Here is a 14,686-nt window from a genome sequence, read left to right on the forward strand (position 1 = left end):
ATTATTTTGTTTAATAAATAATCTTTATTGTTTCAATAATCATATTCCATGATTATTGATAATTAGCCAACGTCGAGTCCCCCTACTATTGCACAACATTGTCCTTCTTGATTCTTATTGTTCTGGGTTTGTACTCTCATGGTTGATTCACTTATTGTGAATCGCGTTGGATAAAAGTGTCAGCTAAATGAAATGTAATGTAATGATCAGCACAGTCACATGACGGTAATTGGTCCAATCACAGGCTCTGTTGTTAGTGGCTCCCCAGCCGGGGGGCCAGTCTTTATTCTGTTAGTGTTTGGTCTTTATAACAGAAGTTACAGAAAGTAGCTGAGATGATTTAAAGCGTCCGTCACTTTAGACACAACAAGAACCTGTTTTCAACTCCTAAAGTAGCAACGACAGTTTTACATCATAGTTAAACTTTAGTCTTCTAATAAATAAAAAACAGCTTGAACCAACAGAGTAGATTTGATTTCAACTGGTTTAAAGACATTTAGTGACGAGTAAAAGGATCTAAGTTCTAGACTCACACAAAGTCTGAAGGTGTTTGACACCAAAACTCCACATGTGACAAACCTTCTGTCATAATCACTGGACTTCAGTGGAATTTTACTATAAACATGTTCAACAAAACCATGAAATAGATGATTTTAGAAGAATAATGATCCAAACTCAACATGTAAAGTGAAGATGAGAGGACCCAGCATTGAACCCTGTGGTGCACCACACATTTAAGAAATATCCTACAGAACCTGATGATTGTTAGAATTTGTTTTATTGTGAAACAAACGTCATCACAAACCACTGAGGTTTAACAGTGAGTGACTCCCTCTAGTGGAGGATGAGGAGTTGTGTGTTTGCTCCACAGGTTTTTGTACAGAGTTGTGTAGTTTCCTGTCACTGTGGGCCTCACAGCACAGTAGTACACAGCAGAGTCAGACGGCTGCAGCTTCTGGATCTTCAGAGGAGAAGATCTCAAGGTGGAATTCAGTGTGGATGAAAATCTCTCTCTGAAGTCATCTGCTGTTTTTCCTTCTCCCACTTGAAAGCGGATCAGGATGAATGTTGGGTTGTTGGTTCCTTCCTGTTTGTACCAGAGGAGAGACACACTTGCTGCGCTGCTGACGTATCGACAACCAAGTGTTGCTGCTTCTCCTCCAGTCGCAGTCACGTCTCCTCCTGGTTGCTGCACCATGTCTTGTTGTGCTCTGCCTTCTGTAAAACAACAGTAACAGCATCAGTGTGAGTCAGGTCAGAGTTGTGTTGATATCAGAGACACAGAGTTGTGTTGATTTCAGAGACACAGAGTTGTGTTCATACCAGGACACAGAGCAGCCAGCAGCAGTGAGATGAACAGAGGCTTCATATCTGCAGTGTGAGTCTCTGTGAGTAGAAAGAGGAAAGAAGCTGTGACTCTGTGTTTGGACTCAGATTAGAAGGAGGAGTCTCGGCCCCGTTCAGCCCCGACTCACAACTCTACCCCTCGCACACTTTGCATTCTCTCTCCTGTCCCACTGCATCTTGTCTTTTATGTCCTCAGTGTTTGATTCATCACAGTTTCCTCCTTCACATCTGCTGTAGATTCACTTTGCTCCAGAACTGTTGTGAAGCTCCTCTGACTCTTTTATATCTCTTATGAGAAAGAGAACACGTTAACTCAGAATCAATATCTCAGCTCCATCTGACTTCTTATGATCTTTGACACAGTTTTTCCTCTTGAATATAAACTCCCACTTTAGTATTTGTGGCTCATATACAAAGTGGAGTTGCTGTGGAAGATCAAATCCTCCAATGAGGACTCTGAAGAAGGTGGAACCCAGGATCTTGTCTGGAGCTTCTCCAGTTCCAGATGTTCTTTAAATGCAGCTGCTGCTACAGTGCTTTGCATAAGTATTCACCCCCTTTGGACTTTTCTATATTTTGTTATGGCATAACCACAGATTATAATTTATTTCATTGTGATTTTATGTAATGGACCAACATAAAATAGTCCATAATTTGGAAGTGGGGGAAAATATTACATGGATTTCAAAATTATTTACAAATAAAAATCTGAAAAGTGTTGAGTGCATATGTATTCACATCCTTTATTGTGAAACCCCTAACAAAAAGTCACATAATTAGTAAATAGGGTCCACATGTTTGCAATTTAATCTCAGTATAAATACACCTGTTCTGTGACGGACTGAGTTTATTAGAGATCATTACTGAACAAACAGCATCATGAAGAACAAGGAGCCCAAAATATCCCAAGCTTTGAAAATCTCACAGAGCACCATGAAATACATCATCAGAAAATGGAAAGAATATGGCACAACCGCAAACCTACCAAGAGGAGGCCGTCCACCCAAACTGAAGAGTCGGACAAGGAGAAAATTAATCAGAGGAGCCACCAAGAGGCCCATTGTTACTCTGGAGGAGTTGCAGAGATCCACAGCTGAGGTGGGAGAATCTGTCCAGAGGACAACTATTAGTCGTCTACTCCACAAATCTGGCCTTTATGGAAGAGTGGCAAGAAGAAAGCCATTGTTGAAAGGGAACCATAAAAAATCCCATTTGGAGTTTGCCACAAGCCATGTGGGAGACACAGCAAACATGTGGAAGAAGGTGCTCTGGTCAGATGAGACCAAAACTGAACTTTTTGGCCTCGATGCAAAAGGCTATGTGTGTGTGGCGGAATCCCAACACTGCCCATCACCCTGAGCACACCATCCCATCAGTGAAACATGGTGGTGGTAGCATCATGCTGTGGGGATGCTTCTCTTCAGCAGCTACAGGGAAGCTGGTCAGAATTGAAGGAAAGAAGGATGGAGCTAAATACAGGGAAATCCTTGAAGAAAATCTGATGCAGTCTGCAAAAGACTTGAGACTGGGGCGGAGGTTCATCTTCCAGCAGGACAATGACCCTAAACATACAGCCAGAGCTACTATGGAATGGTTTAGATCAAAGCATGTTAATGTCTTCAAATGGCCCAGTCAAAGCCCAGACCTCAATCCAATAGAGAATCTATGGCAAGACTTGAAAACTGCTGTTCACAGACGGTCTCAAACAATCCACAAGGAGAATGGACAAACATTTCCATCTCTAGATTTGCAAAGCTGGTAGAGACAAACCTCAAAAGACTTGTAGCTGAAATTGCAGAGAAAGGGGGTTCTACCAAGTATTGACTCAGAGGGGGCTGAATACTTATGCATCCAACATATGTCAACTTTTATGTTCTCATTATTGTTTGTGTCACAATAAAGGTATTTTGCACCGTCAAAGTACTATGCATATTCTGTTGATCTAATGGGGAAAAGTCTGTTTATGTCTATTTGAATTCCAGTTTGTAACAGTACAAAATGGGGAAAAGTCCAAGGGGGGGGGGGCGTACTTATGCAAGGCACTGTAAGTGGCTGCAAATGAACACACAGCTGCTCAGAAGTCAGGGCTTAAACCACATTTCACTCACTGAGACATTGGCTCTGATACAAGGGGGGGGGGGGGGGGGGGGGGCTTGCTTGATTTGAGGGGCCCGACACAATGTGTGAGCGTACAAGGTGGTCCAGCTCTGCTCTGGTGAGTGGGTTCCATCTCCTGAGAGAAAACTGACTGAGAGTCTCAAACTGTCTCAACCAGCTGCAGCTGAAGAGTGAAGCTGAACTGAGATCAGTTCAAAACACTCTGAAGTTATTAAAAACAGAGTTTATCTCCAATATTCAGCAGGAAACTGTGAAACATGAAGAATTCTGATCAGTTTGCTGGATTTGTTCCAGCTGTAGCTCTTCAGGTTCAGGAAGCAGAGGATCATGGGTAATATCCAGTGGGAGGACTCAGTCAACACATTGATTCACTTTGTTCTAACAGAACATCTCTTCATCAGACACAGAGCCCAACAGAGTTACTCCCCTCATGTGGCTGCAGGGGGCGCTGCTGGTCACTCAGTGCTCCACAGTCAGTGGTGGATCATATTTGACATGTTGTCTTTTATTTGATGCATCGTCCAGGTGCTTTGTCACTGACGTGGATTTGCTGCTCATGTGAATCCTCACACGGTTTCTCATCAGCAGCTGTAACCACGATGACTCTGATGAAACCGGAATGATCAGAATCCATCTGATATGAGGCGGTGGTTTGAATCCCACTTCCCTCCTCTTTGGAGACGTGGCAGATCTGTGTGCTCAGGTTTTTGTACAGCCTCTTCTACTCTTTGTATCACTGTGTGTCTAGTGCACAGTAGAACAAAGTGCTGTCTGCCAGGGTTAGTTTGCTGATGGTCATTACAGTTGATGATCTGGTTGTTTCTGATTTGTATCGTTTATCAGGATTATGTTCACGATGACTATTTGACCTCGCTCCTTTGTAGAGAAGAAACTGAGGAGCCTGAAGGTCAGAATCATGTCTGTACCAGAGAAGATCAACATAATCTGATGTTGTCTCATAGTCACATGTGAGTTTGACAGATTGTCCTTCACTTCCACTGACTTCTTTTGTTCGAGGAGAGATTGTGTCTGCAGCTCTTAGTCCTGAGAGAGAAGAGAGAGTGAAGCAGACCAACATTGTTCATGAGGTTGAGACCAAAACACAGTTTGACAGAAACTGCTTCACTGGAGCTGAGGTCAAAGCTACATCACACAGGACGTCAAGACAAAGATCATTATGGGATTGAAACAGGCAAATATCATCTATTCCACAGGTTCAGTGAGACAGAGACTAGTTGTAGAACTCACCTATGAAGGGAGATAGAAACACAAAGAGGTGAAGCAACATGTCTTAGTCTTCGTAGTTGAAGCCAAACAGATGAACAATGTTCTTCCACTGCAGGAGAATGAAACCACTCAGCAGCCTCTCTGCTGCACAGTCGTCCTCAACATCCAGCTCATTGTGCTTTGACTTCCTCCAACATCTCTGCACTGGACACTCCAACCATCTCATTGGTCGAGTTAGAGCGAAGTGGGCGTGGCCAGTCTTTATTCTGTTAGTGTTTGGTCTTTATGTTTAACACTTTTTTATTGTTTTTTGGGGGGTAATCAATACAGTTCTACAATTACACATCACAAATCTAATGGTTATACCCCTACCCACAAAAAGACCCACCCACCCCCAGCCAGCCTACCCTATGCAGCAGAAGTACATACATTAAGAGAGACTTTAGAATATATATATATGTATATACATATATATTTATATATATATATGTATATGGTGGTTGCCATCTAATCTTTCTCTTGCACTGGGCTTTGTATGCTCTCATAGTTCGACTAGAAAGGGGTCCAGATTCTCTCAAAGCTCTGTATGGAACCTTTCAGCATATATCTGATTTTCTCCAGTTTCAAGAAAGACATGGTGTCTCTAATCCATCTACTGAATGTGGGAGGTGTTTGTTCCTTCCATAAGAGTAGTATCAGAGGTCTGGAAGGCAGAGAGGTGAAAGCTTTGACAACATGGGCCCTTAAGAGGACGAGTTTCATCAGTAAAGCCAAAAATGGCACATAATGGGTTTGGAGGGATGACCACACCAAAAACTGTAGAGTAAGCATGAAAGATGTCTGCCCAAAATGTTCTGAGGAGAGGGCAAGACCAGAACATATGAATGTGATCAGCTGGTTGACTTTTACAGCGGGGCAAGAGGGGTCAACATCAGGGGAAATCTTGGCAAGTTTAGCCCTGGTCCAGTGAACTCTCAGGAGGATTTTAAGTTGAATTAAGCTGTGTCTAGCGCAGGGGGATGATGTGTGAACTAGGTTTCGCGCAGCCTGCCACTGATCTTCTCTCAGGACCACCCCTAGGTCTTCTTCCCAAAGTGTTCTAGTTTCTTGCAGTGACTAGGAGGAGATGTTGCAGATTTGATTGTAAAGGACTGAAATTAAGCCTTTACGGTGTGGAGTCAAAGTGAGAAGATTGTCAGTTGTGTTATCTGCTGGTAAATTTGGAAATGAAGCAATGTTTTTCTGCACAAAATGTCATGTGGCAGGTCGAACTTCTCAGAGAGTTGTGCTTAACATCAACCAGCAGTGTAGATTTGATTTCACTTGGTTTAAAGACATTTAGTGACGAGTAAAAGGATCTAAGTTCTAGACTCACACAAAGTCTGAAGGTGTTTGACACCAAAACTCCACATGTGACAAACCTTCTGTCATAATCACTGGACTTCAGGGGAATTTTACTATAAACATGTTCAACAAAACCATGATATTCATGATTTTAGAAGAATATTGATCCAAACTCAACATGTAAAGTGAAGATGAGAGGACCCAGCATTGAACCCTGTGGTGCACCACACATTTAAGAAATATCCTACAGAACCTGATGATTGTTAGAATTTGTTTTATTGGGAAACAAACGTCATCACAAACCACTGAGGTTTAACAGTGAGTGACTCCCTCTAGTGGAGGATGAGGAGTTGTGTGTTTGCTCCACAGGTTTTTGTACAGAGTTGTGTAGTTTCCTGTCACTGTGGGCTGCAGAGCACAGTAGTACACAGCAGAGTCTGTCACTGCAGCAGAGGAGATCTGCAGTTTGACTCGTTTCTCAGTCTGGTTGATGTGAGCAGAGAAATCAGACAGAGTTGGATGAATGGATCCTTCCTTTGTGATGAAGAGCAGGAACTCTGGTCTGGATCTCTGCTGTTGTCGGTACCACTGGATGTTGCGGATGGATCCGTCATATTTACAGGTCAGGTTGATGTGTCTTCCCTCTGAAACTACTTCTTCAGTACTTTCTGGTGTTATGCTGTCCATGGAACCCATGGCTGCAAAATGAGGATTATTCATGTCAGTGAGTCTGAAGAGAATCAAACATCAAGAGACTCAACAGGTTCTTGACTTCTTCTAATAAATGTGAAGATTTTTCCACAGAGTAAATTGTTAAACTCCACAAATAAACCTCCTGTCATGAAATGCAGAAGAAAGGTTATGATGATTCCACAGGTTCAGTGAGACAGAGACTAGTTGTAGAACTCACCTATGAAGGGAGAGAGAAACACAAAGAGGTGAAGCAACATGTCTTAGTCTTTGTAGTTGAAGCCAAACAGATGAACAATGTTCTTCCACTGCAGGAGAATGAAACCACTCAGCAGCCTCTCTGCTGCACAGTCGTCCTCAACATCCAGCTCATTGTGCTTTGACTTCCTCCAACATCTCTGCACTGGACACTCCAACCATCTCATTGGTCCAGTTGGACGTCAGTGGGCGGGGCCAGCTAACCACCTGTTACTGCTGTGAAACGATTCGTACGTGGAGACGACTCCAGCTTCAGGGAAACCGATGAAACTGCAACAGTAGAGTTCAGTATTATACGTCTTGTGATTTGTCCAATTGTGGTTTTGAACCAGTTTAAACTTTAAAGATAAAACAGCAGAGACGGGACAATATAGGTCGATGCCTCAAGTATAACAACACATGACGCAGTGAACATGACTCAGCATCTTGTCATCTTTGAGACTTTCTGTTATTTTATATAGAAAATAATCTGCTGGTCATTCATCTGTTTAATCATCACAACAAAGAATCTGGACTGGATCATAAGAAACACTGAGGTTTAACAGTGAGTGACTCCCTCTAAAGGAGGATGAGGAGTTGTGTGTTTGCTCCACAGGTTTTTGTACAGGGTTGTGTAGTTTCCTGTCACTGTGGGCTTCACAGCACAGTAGTACACAGCAGAGTCTGTCACTGCAGCAGAGGAGATGATCATGTGGATTTGGTTCTGCTCCACTTGGATCTTCAGTCCAGAGGTTGGAGCAGCTAGTATTTGTCCTGAAGCAGAGTGTGAGAGGAGGAACTCTGGAGCTTTTCCTGGATTATGTCGATACCAGAAGAAATAATCAGTACCAGTTATTGTCCTGGAGAACTTGTAGGACAGAGTAACAGAGCTGCCTTCTACACTGAACTCTGTAGTCTGGTCTGGAGTCAGTTCATCACAGCTGACACCTACAGAAACAGAAACATGTGGTTAAAGACCATGTTAAACTCTGACTGTCTGTTCCAGTGGTTTCTAGAAACAGATCCTCTGAAGACATTTGTTATTCCTGCTTTGACCGACCTTTCAGGATGAAGAGAAACAAAGGCCAGACTCCAGCGTGACGCAGAGGGAACATCTTACAGACACTATCTGAGGTCTGCTGTAGATATTGAATGCAGCACAGCAGGAGGTCTTTTCTGCTCTGCTCTTTGTCAGTGTTGCTCCTCCCTCTCTGTGCGTCCTCTCATATCACTGCTTGTTACCAACACCTAAACCACACGTCGCTTTATTCTGCAGCTTTCAGCTCAAACACATGTTGTGCAATAGTGCTTAAAAAGTGTTACCATAGAATGTTGTGCCTTTAGGCATTCAATAAATTTGGTTATCAAAAAAATATATAAACATTAATATTTAAAATATTAATATTAGATCATAAATTTAGTTGATTAAAGTTCTCACGGGGCACCACCCTTCAAAGAAGGGAAAAGATAGACAATTTATTGATTAAGTCTCATTCAGATCTAGTTCGTTTAGAAATCTCAATATTTACTATTAAAGATTATATAATGAACAGTGAAGGTTATGGAGTTCATGACAGTGTAACGGTTGGCAAAATTCACTTATGCAACATTAATGACAGAACATTTGTGAAAGAGAACATGTTTTTATGAAAATAATAAAGTATAAAAACACAAATTACTAAAAAAACGTACTAACTAACAAGGATGTGTATGTGAGTGAGTGTGTGTGTGTGAAATGTAAATTAGGGGCTCTCAAAATGGTGGTTGACCAAAAGGGTAACACCTTCCTGTGGGCTCTAAGATGGCCCTTAAGATAGCACCCCCCCGCCCCTTTTCTTCTGGAGATGGGAAGTAGATAAGTAGGTGTAGAGGTATGTGTGTCTGTGTGGATGTTAAATCAGAGAGTGCAAGAATCAGAGAGACCTACAAAGGAAACCTGTGAAGGGCCTATCTCACATTAGCTTTCATTTAACTTGTAGCCACAATATCACACAACACATCGAACTTATGAACACAAACAGAATCAAATAAACAGTCTTCCTTAGCATGTATAATTATTAAGCCCAGATTGTGTTACCAGTCCGAGGGACAAGGAAAGAGGTTGATGTCCCGTTTGCAATTCGGTGAAGTCTCTGGTTGGTTGAAAGGTTCCTCTCTTAGCGGTTCTGTTGAGCTGTGAAGCTCCGTTGCTTGTTCGAAATCCTTACCTGCAGGACATTGAGTCGCTGCCAGGAGTTATAGAGCCTGAAGGTCGAGGAGGTTTCCCTGAGAAGGTGAGCTGGAAGCTCGACCTTTGTGTTCCTCTCTTTGGAGCGAAGAGAAGGGTTGAGCTGGAGAAATCAGGTTTCTCCCTCTCACCGATGCAGGAGGAGAAAGGCCGGCAGCCTCACTCCTTGAAGAGTTGTGGAAAAGAGCTGGAGCAACCTTCTGCCCTCAGACAACATGGGCCCTTAAGAGGATGAGTTTCATCAGTAAAGCCAAAAATGGCACATAATGGGTTTGGAGGGATGACCACACCAAAAACGGTAGAGTAAGCATGAAAGATGTCTGCCCAAAATGTTCTGAGGAGAGGGCAAGACCAGAACATATGTATGTGATCAGCTGGTTGACTTTTACAGCGGGGGCAGAGGGGTCAACATCAGGGGAAATCTTGGCAAGTTTAGCCCTGGTCCAGTGAACTCTCAGGAGGATTTTAAGTTGAATTAAACTGTGTCTAGTGCAGGGGGATGATGTGTGAACTAGGTTTAGCGCAGGCTGCCACTGATCTTCTCTCAGGACCACCCCTAGGTCTTCTTCCCAAAGTGTTCTAGTTTCTTGCAGTGACTAGGAGCAGATGTTGCAGATTTGATTGTAAAGGACTGAAATGAAGCCTTTACGGTGTGGAGTCAAAGTGAGAAGATTGTCAGTTGTGTTATCTGCTGGTAAATTTGGAAATGAAGAAATGTTTTTCTGCACAAAATGTCATGTGGCAGGTCGAACTTCTCAGAGAGTTGTGCGAATGATCCAAGTTTGCCCTGAAAAAAGAGGCTACGTGTGGAAGTTATGCCTTTTGCCATCCAGATTTTAAAAGCTGAGTCCAAGGTAGAGGGTGGGAAATAGTAATTATTGACAACTTGGGGGTGAATTGACATTGAAGACAGGTTGAAATGTCTTTTACATGCGAACAGATTCTAACTGAGTTAAGGACAATTGGGTTGGAGAAGAGTCGGGTATGTGGGGTCGGAGGGGACGGAGCGCGTAAGACAGAGCGCAAGTGGACCGGGCCGCCTGTGCACTCAAGATGAATCCAGGCCTCACTGCTGTCAGGTTGATAGTCCTCCATCCAGAACAATATTTTCTGGATATTACAGGCCCAGTTATAATATATATAAAATTGGGAAAAGCCAAGCCAACAAGCCCTTTGGGTCTTTCAAGCGATTGTCTTTTGATCCTGTGTGATTTACCACTCCAGATGAATGACGCTATGCATTGGTCCAAAGTTTAAAAAAACTTTTTCCTTATCAAGATGGGAATGTTTTAGAAGAGGTAAAGGAATTTTGGTAACACAATTATGTTAATTAGGTTAACTCGACCAACCAAGGAGAGCGGCAGAATTGACCATCTCACCATATCTTGTTTACACTTTTCAAGGAGCACTCCCAAGCTCTTGATACATAGCAGTGGAAAAAGTGGGCGTGATTTCTACTCCAAGGTAATTAAATCCCTTCTTTACGACTTTGAATGGGAAATGTGATGGGGAAATTTGAGAGGCAGACTGATAGAGAGGGAACATTTCACTCCTCTGGAGATTCATTTTGTAACCAGATATTTTCCCAAAATTATTTAGAGTCTTGATAATTGAGGGAACTGCAGATACGGGGTTAGATGTATATAATAGCAAGTCATCTGCATAGAGGGATAACTTGTGAGTAAGTCTACCCCGCACTATAACTGAAAACTCATCAGGTTGCCTAAGGGCAATGGTGTTTAGTCTTTAGAACAGAAGTTACAGAAAGTAGCTGAGATGATTTAAAGCGTCCATCACTTTAAACACTTTGCCAACACAACAAGAACGTGTTTTAAACTCCTGAAGTAGCAACGACAGTTTTTCATCATCGCTAAACTTTATTCTTCTGATAAAGAAAAAACAGTTCAGTGTCATTTTTATTCTTAATATCAACCAACAGTGCAGATTTGATTTCACCTGGTTTAAAGACATTTAGTGACGAGTAAAAGGATCTAAGTTCTAGACTCACACAAAGTCTGAAGGTGTTTGAGACCAAAACTCCACATGTGACAAACCTTCTGTCATAATCACTGGACTTCAGTGGAATTTTACTATAAACATGTTCAACAAAACCATGAAATATATGATTTTTAGAAGAATAATGATCCAACTCAACATGTAAAGTGAAGATGAGAGGACCCAGCATTGAACCCTGTGGTGCACCACACATTTAAGAAATATCCTACAGAACCTGATGATGGTTAGAATTTGTTTTATTGTGAAACAAACGTCATCAAAAACCACTGAGGTTTAACAGTGAGTGACTCCCTCTAGTGGAGGATGAGGAGTTGTGTCTTTGCTCAACAGGTTTTTGTACAGGGTTGTGTAGTTTCCTGTCACTGTGGGCCTCACAGCACAGTAGTACACAGCAGAGTCTGTCACTGCAGCAGAGGAGATGTTCATGTGGATTTGGTTCTGCTCCACTTGGATCTTCAGTCCAGAGGTTGGAGCAGCTAGTATTTGTCCTGAAGCAGAGTGTGAGATGAGGAACTCTGGAGCTTGTCCTGGATTCTGTCGATACCAGATGAAATAATCATTACCAGTCATTGTCCTAGAGAACTTGTAGGACAGAGTAACAGTGCTGCCTTCTACACTGAACTCTGCAGTCTGGTCTGGAGTCAGTTCATCACAGCTGACACCTACAGGAACAGAAACATGTGGTTAAAGACCATGTTAAACTCTGACTGTCTGTTCCAGTGGTTTCTAGAAACAGATCCTCTGAAGACATTTGTTATTCCTGCTTTGACCGACCTTTCAGGATGAAGAGAAACAAAGGCCAGACTCCAGCGTGACGCAGAGGGAACATCTTACAGACACTATCTGAGGTCTGCTGTAGATATTGAATGCAGCACAGCAGGAGGTCTTTTCTGCTCTGCTCTTTGTCAGTGTTGCTCCTCCCTCTCTGTGCGTCCTCTCATATCACTGCTTGTTACCAACACCTAAACCACACGTCGCTTTACTCTGCAGCTTTCAGCTCAAACACACAAACCTGTCTTTGGATCAGTTTTCTGTTTCTTTCTTGGACTTGTGACACATTTCTGAACAATAAAGTGTCTTGTAAGATATTGTCTGAAAAGCCACATGACAGCATCAACGTTCATATTCAAATGATTCCAAATTCTCTGAGATCCTGAAACATTGGACCAGTTGGTTTTACATTTCCTACACATGTTGTTGTTCAAGTTTTCTCAGTTGAATCTCACTTAATTAACTTGATCTCAATGGTCTTTTTCCACTGAACTTGTCATTTGTGAGCTTCTCTCCTGCTGCTTCCTGTGAGGCTGCTGAGTGATGGGAGGATGAAGACACTCGGTATTTGAGGCTTTAACTAAAATCTGTGGAGTCTGTGGAGGTTCTGCTGAAAACTGGTTTGGTGTATGTGTCGTAACATCTTGGAACAAATCAGTTCACTTGATGTGAGGTTGGTGCAGTGGCTCAGGTTGTAAGAGTAACAGTGAGTGACTCCCTCTAGTGGAGGATGAGGAGTTGTGTGTTTGCTCCACAGGTTTTTGTACAGAGTTGTGTAGTTTCCTGTCACTGTGGGCCTCACAGCACAGTAGTACACAGCAGAGTCTGTCACTGCAGCAGAGGAGATGATCATGTGGATTTGGTTCTGCTCCACTTGGATCTTCAGTCCAGAGGTTGGAGCAGCTTCTTGTCCTGAAGCAGAGTGTGAGAGGAGGAACTCTGGAGCTTGTCCTGGATTCTGTCGATACCAGAAGAAATAATCCCCTAGGTCCACTTTGGAGGAGTTATAGGACAGAGTAACAGAGCTGCCTTCTGCACTGAACTCTTCATTGTGGACCGGTGTGAGTTCTTCACAGCTGATTGCTAAAGGAGAAAAGTAACTCTGTTATTTAAGGATTCAAACACAATTCACTCTGTGAAGTTTTAGGAATTGAACCTTTTTGTTCTGTATAATGTAACAAACCTGTTAGAGTGGAGAGAAGCAGTAGAGAAGATAGAGCCTGATGCAGTGAGAGCATGTTGAATCCAGGTGATGTTGGTGCTTTGTAGATTGAACTGGTCTGAATATGGAAGCTCCTCTCTCTTCTATAGTTCAGTAGCAGCTCAGCTCCTCCCTGAATCTCTGCGTCTCCTCTTAGATCTGGACTTTCTCGTCCTCCACACTGGGAGCAACAGTTTGTTCAAGCTGCAGCTGGGATTTGTATTTGAGGGATCTTGTTCAACCTGAACTTCAACAAAGTTAACTGAGGTGGTGAAAAGATGGATCCCCTCTTCAAGGTTTGGAAACATGAGATGATCATGTTTTATAAACCTAATGATGAGTGGAAACCATTGCATCACTACTACCAACGTCAACTGGTGAGGAAAGAGAGTCTGATCAAATACTAGATGGTGAACATCAGAGGCAGAACAGAGAGATTTAAATTCAGCTGCTTTCATCAATTACACAGAACAAGGATCTAAGTTCTAGACTCACACAAAGTCTGAAGGTGTTTGACACCAAAACTCCACATGTGACAAACCTTCTGTCATAATCACTGGACTTCAGTGGAACTTTACTATAAACATGTTCAACAAAACCATGAAATTCATGATTTTTTTTAAAAAATGATCCAAACTCAACATGTAAAGTGAAGATGAGAGGACCCAGCATTGAACCCTGTGGTGCACCACACATTTAAGAAATATCCTACAGTACACAGCAGAGTCTGTCACTGCAGCAGAGATGATCATGTGGATTTGGTTCTGCTCCACTTCAATCTTCAGTCCAGAGGTTGGAGCAGCTAGTATTTGTCCTGAAGCAGAGTGTGAGAGGAGGAACTCTGGAGCTTGTCCTGGATTCTGTCGATACCAGTAGAAATAATCAGTACCAGTTATTGTCCTGGAGAAATTGTAGGACAGAGTAACAGAGCTGCCTTCTACACTGAACTCTGCAGTCTGGTCTGGAGTCAGTTCATCACAGCTGACACCTACAGAAACAGAAACATGTGGTTAAAGACCATGTTAAACTCTGACTGTCTGTTCCAGTGGTTTCTAGAAACAGATCCTCTGAAGACATTTGTTATTCCTGCTTTGACCGACCTTTCAGGATGAAGAGAAACAAAGGCCAGACTCCAGCGTGACGCAGAGGGAACATCTTACAGACACTATCTGAGGTCTGCTGTAGATATTGAATGCAGCACAGCAGGAGGTCTTTTCTGCTCTGCTCTTTGACAGTGTTGCTCCTCCCTCTCTGTGCGTCCTCTCATATCACTACTTGTTACCAACACCTAAACCACACGTCGCTTTATTCTGCAGCTTTCAGCTCAAACACACAAACCCGTCCTGAGGAGTTGTGTGTTTGCTCCACAGGTTTTTTGTACAGAGTTGTGTAGTTTCCTGTCACTGTGGGCCTCACAGCACAGTAGTACACAGCAGAGTCTGTCACTGCAGCAGAGGAGATCTGCAGTGTGACTCCATTTCTCTCCTGGTTCAGTTCAGCTGTCAGTC

At 42.7% G+C, this 14,686-nt stretch overlaps 4 gene segments (V, D, J or C); all 4 read right to left on the reverse strand.

Moving 5' to 3' along the window:
• Positions 1-835: 835 nt before the first annotated feature.
• LOC128454997 (T cell receptor alpha variable 13-1-like) lies at positions 836-1,846 on the reverse strand (the record flags this gene model as incomplete). The annotated part of the segment is given in 2 exon segments: positions 836-1,218; positions 1,324-1,846. Coding segments are annotated over 2 exon segments (429 nt in total), but the record flags the coding sequence as incomplete, so codon positions are not given.
• Positions 1,847-6,304: 4,458 nt separating this feature from the next.
• LOC128455000 (T cell receptor alpha variable 12-3-like) lies at positions 6,305-7,084 on the reverse strand. The segment is given in 2 exon segments: positions 6,305-6,734; positions 6,947-7,084. Coding segments are annotated over 2 exon segments (426 nt in total).
• Positions 7,085-7,522: 438 nt separating this feature from the next.
• LOC128454999 (T cell receptor alpha variable 3-like) lies at positions 7,523-8,146 on the reverse strand. The segment is given in 2 exon segments: positions 7,523-7,911; positions 8,024-8,146. Coding segments are annotated over 2 exon segments (444 nt in total).
• A 3,318-nt stretch (positions 8,147-11,464) lies between these two features.
• LOC128454998 (T cell receptor alpha variable 3-like) lies at positions 11,465-12,795 on the reverse strand. The segment is given in 2 exon segments: positions 11,465-11,868; positions 11,981-12,795. Coding segments are annotated over 2 exon segments (444 nt in total).
• Positions 12,796-14,686: the final 1,891 nt, after the last annotated feature.

Source organism: Pleuronectes platessa, chromosome 13, assembly GCF_947347685.1.
Source record: "Pleuronectes platessa chromosome 13, fPlePla1.1, whole genome shotgun sequence".
Classification (NCBI taxonomy): Eukaryota; Metazoa; Chordata; class Actinopteri; order Pleuronectiformes; family Pleuronectidae; genus Pleuronectes; species Pleuronectes platessa.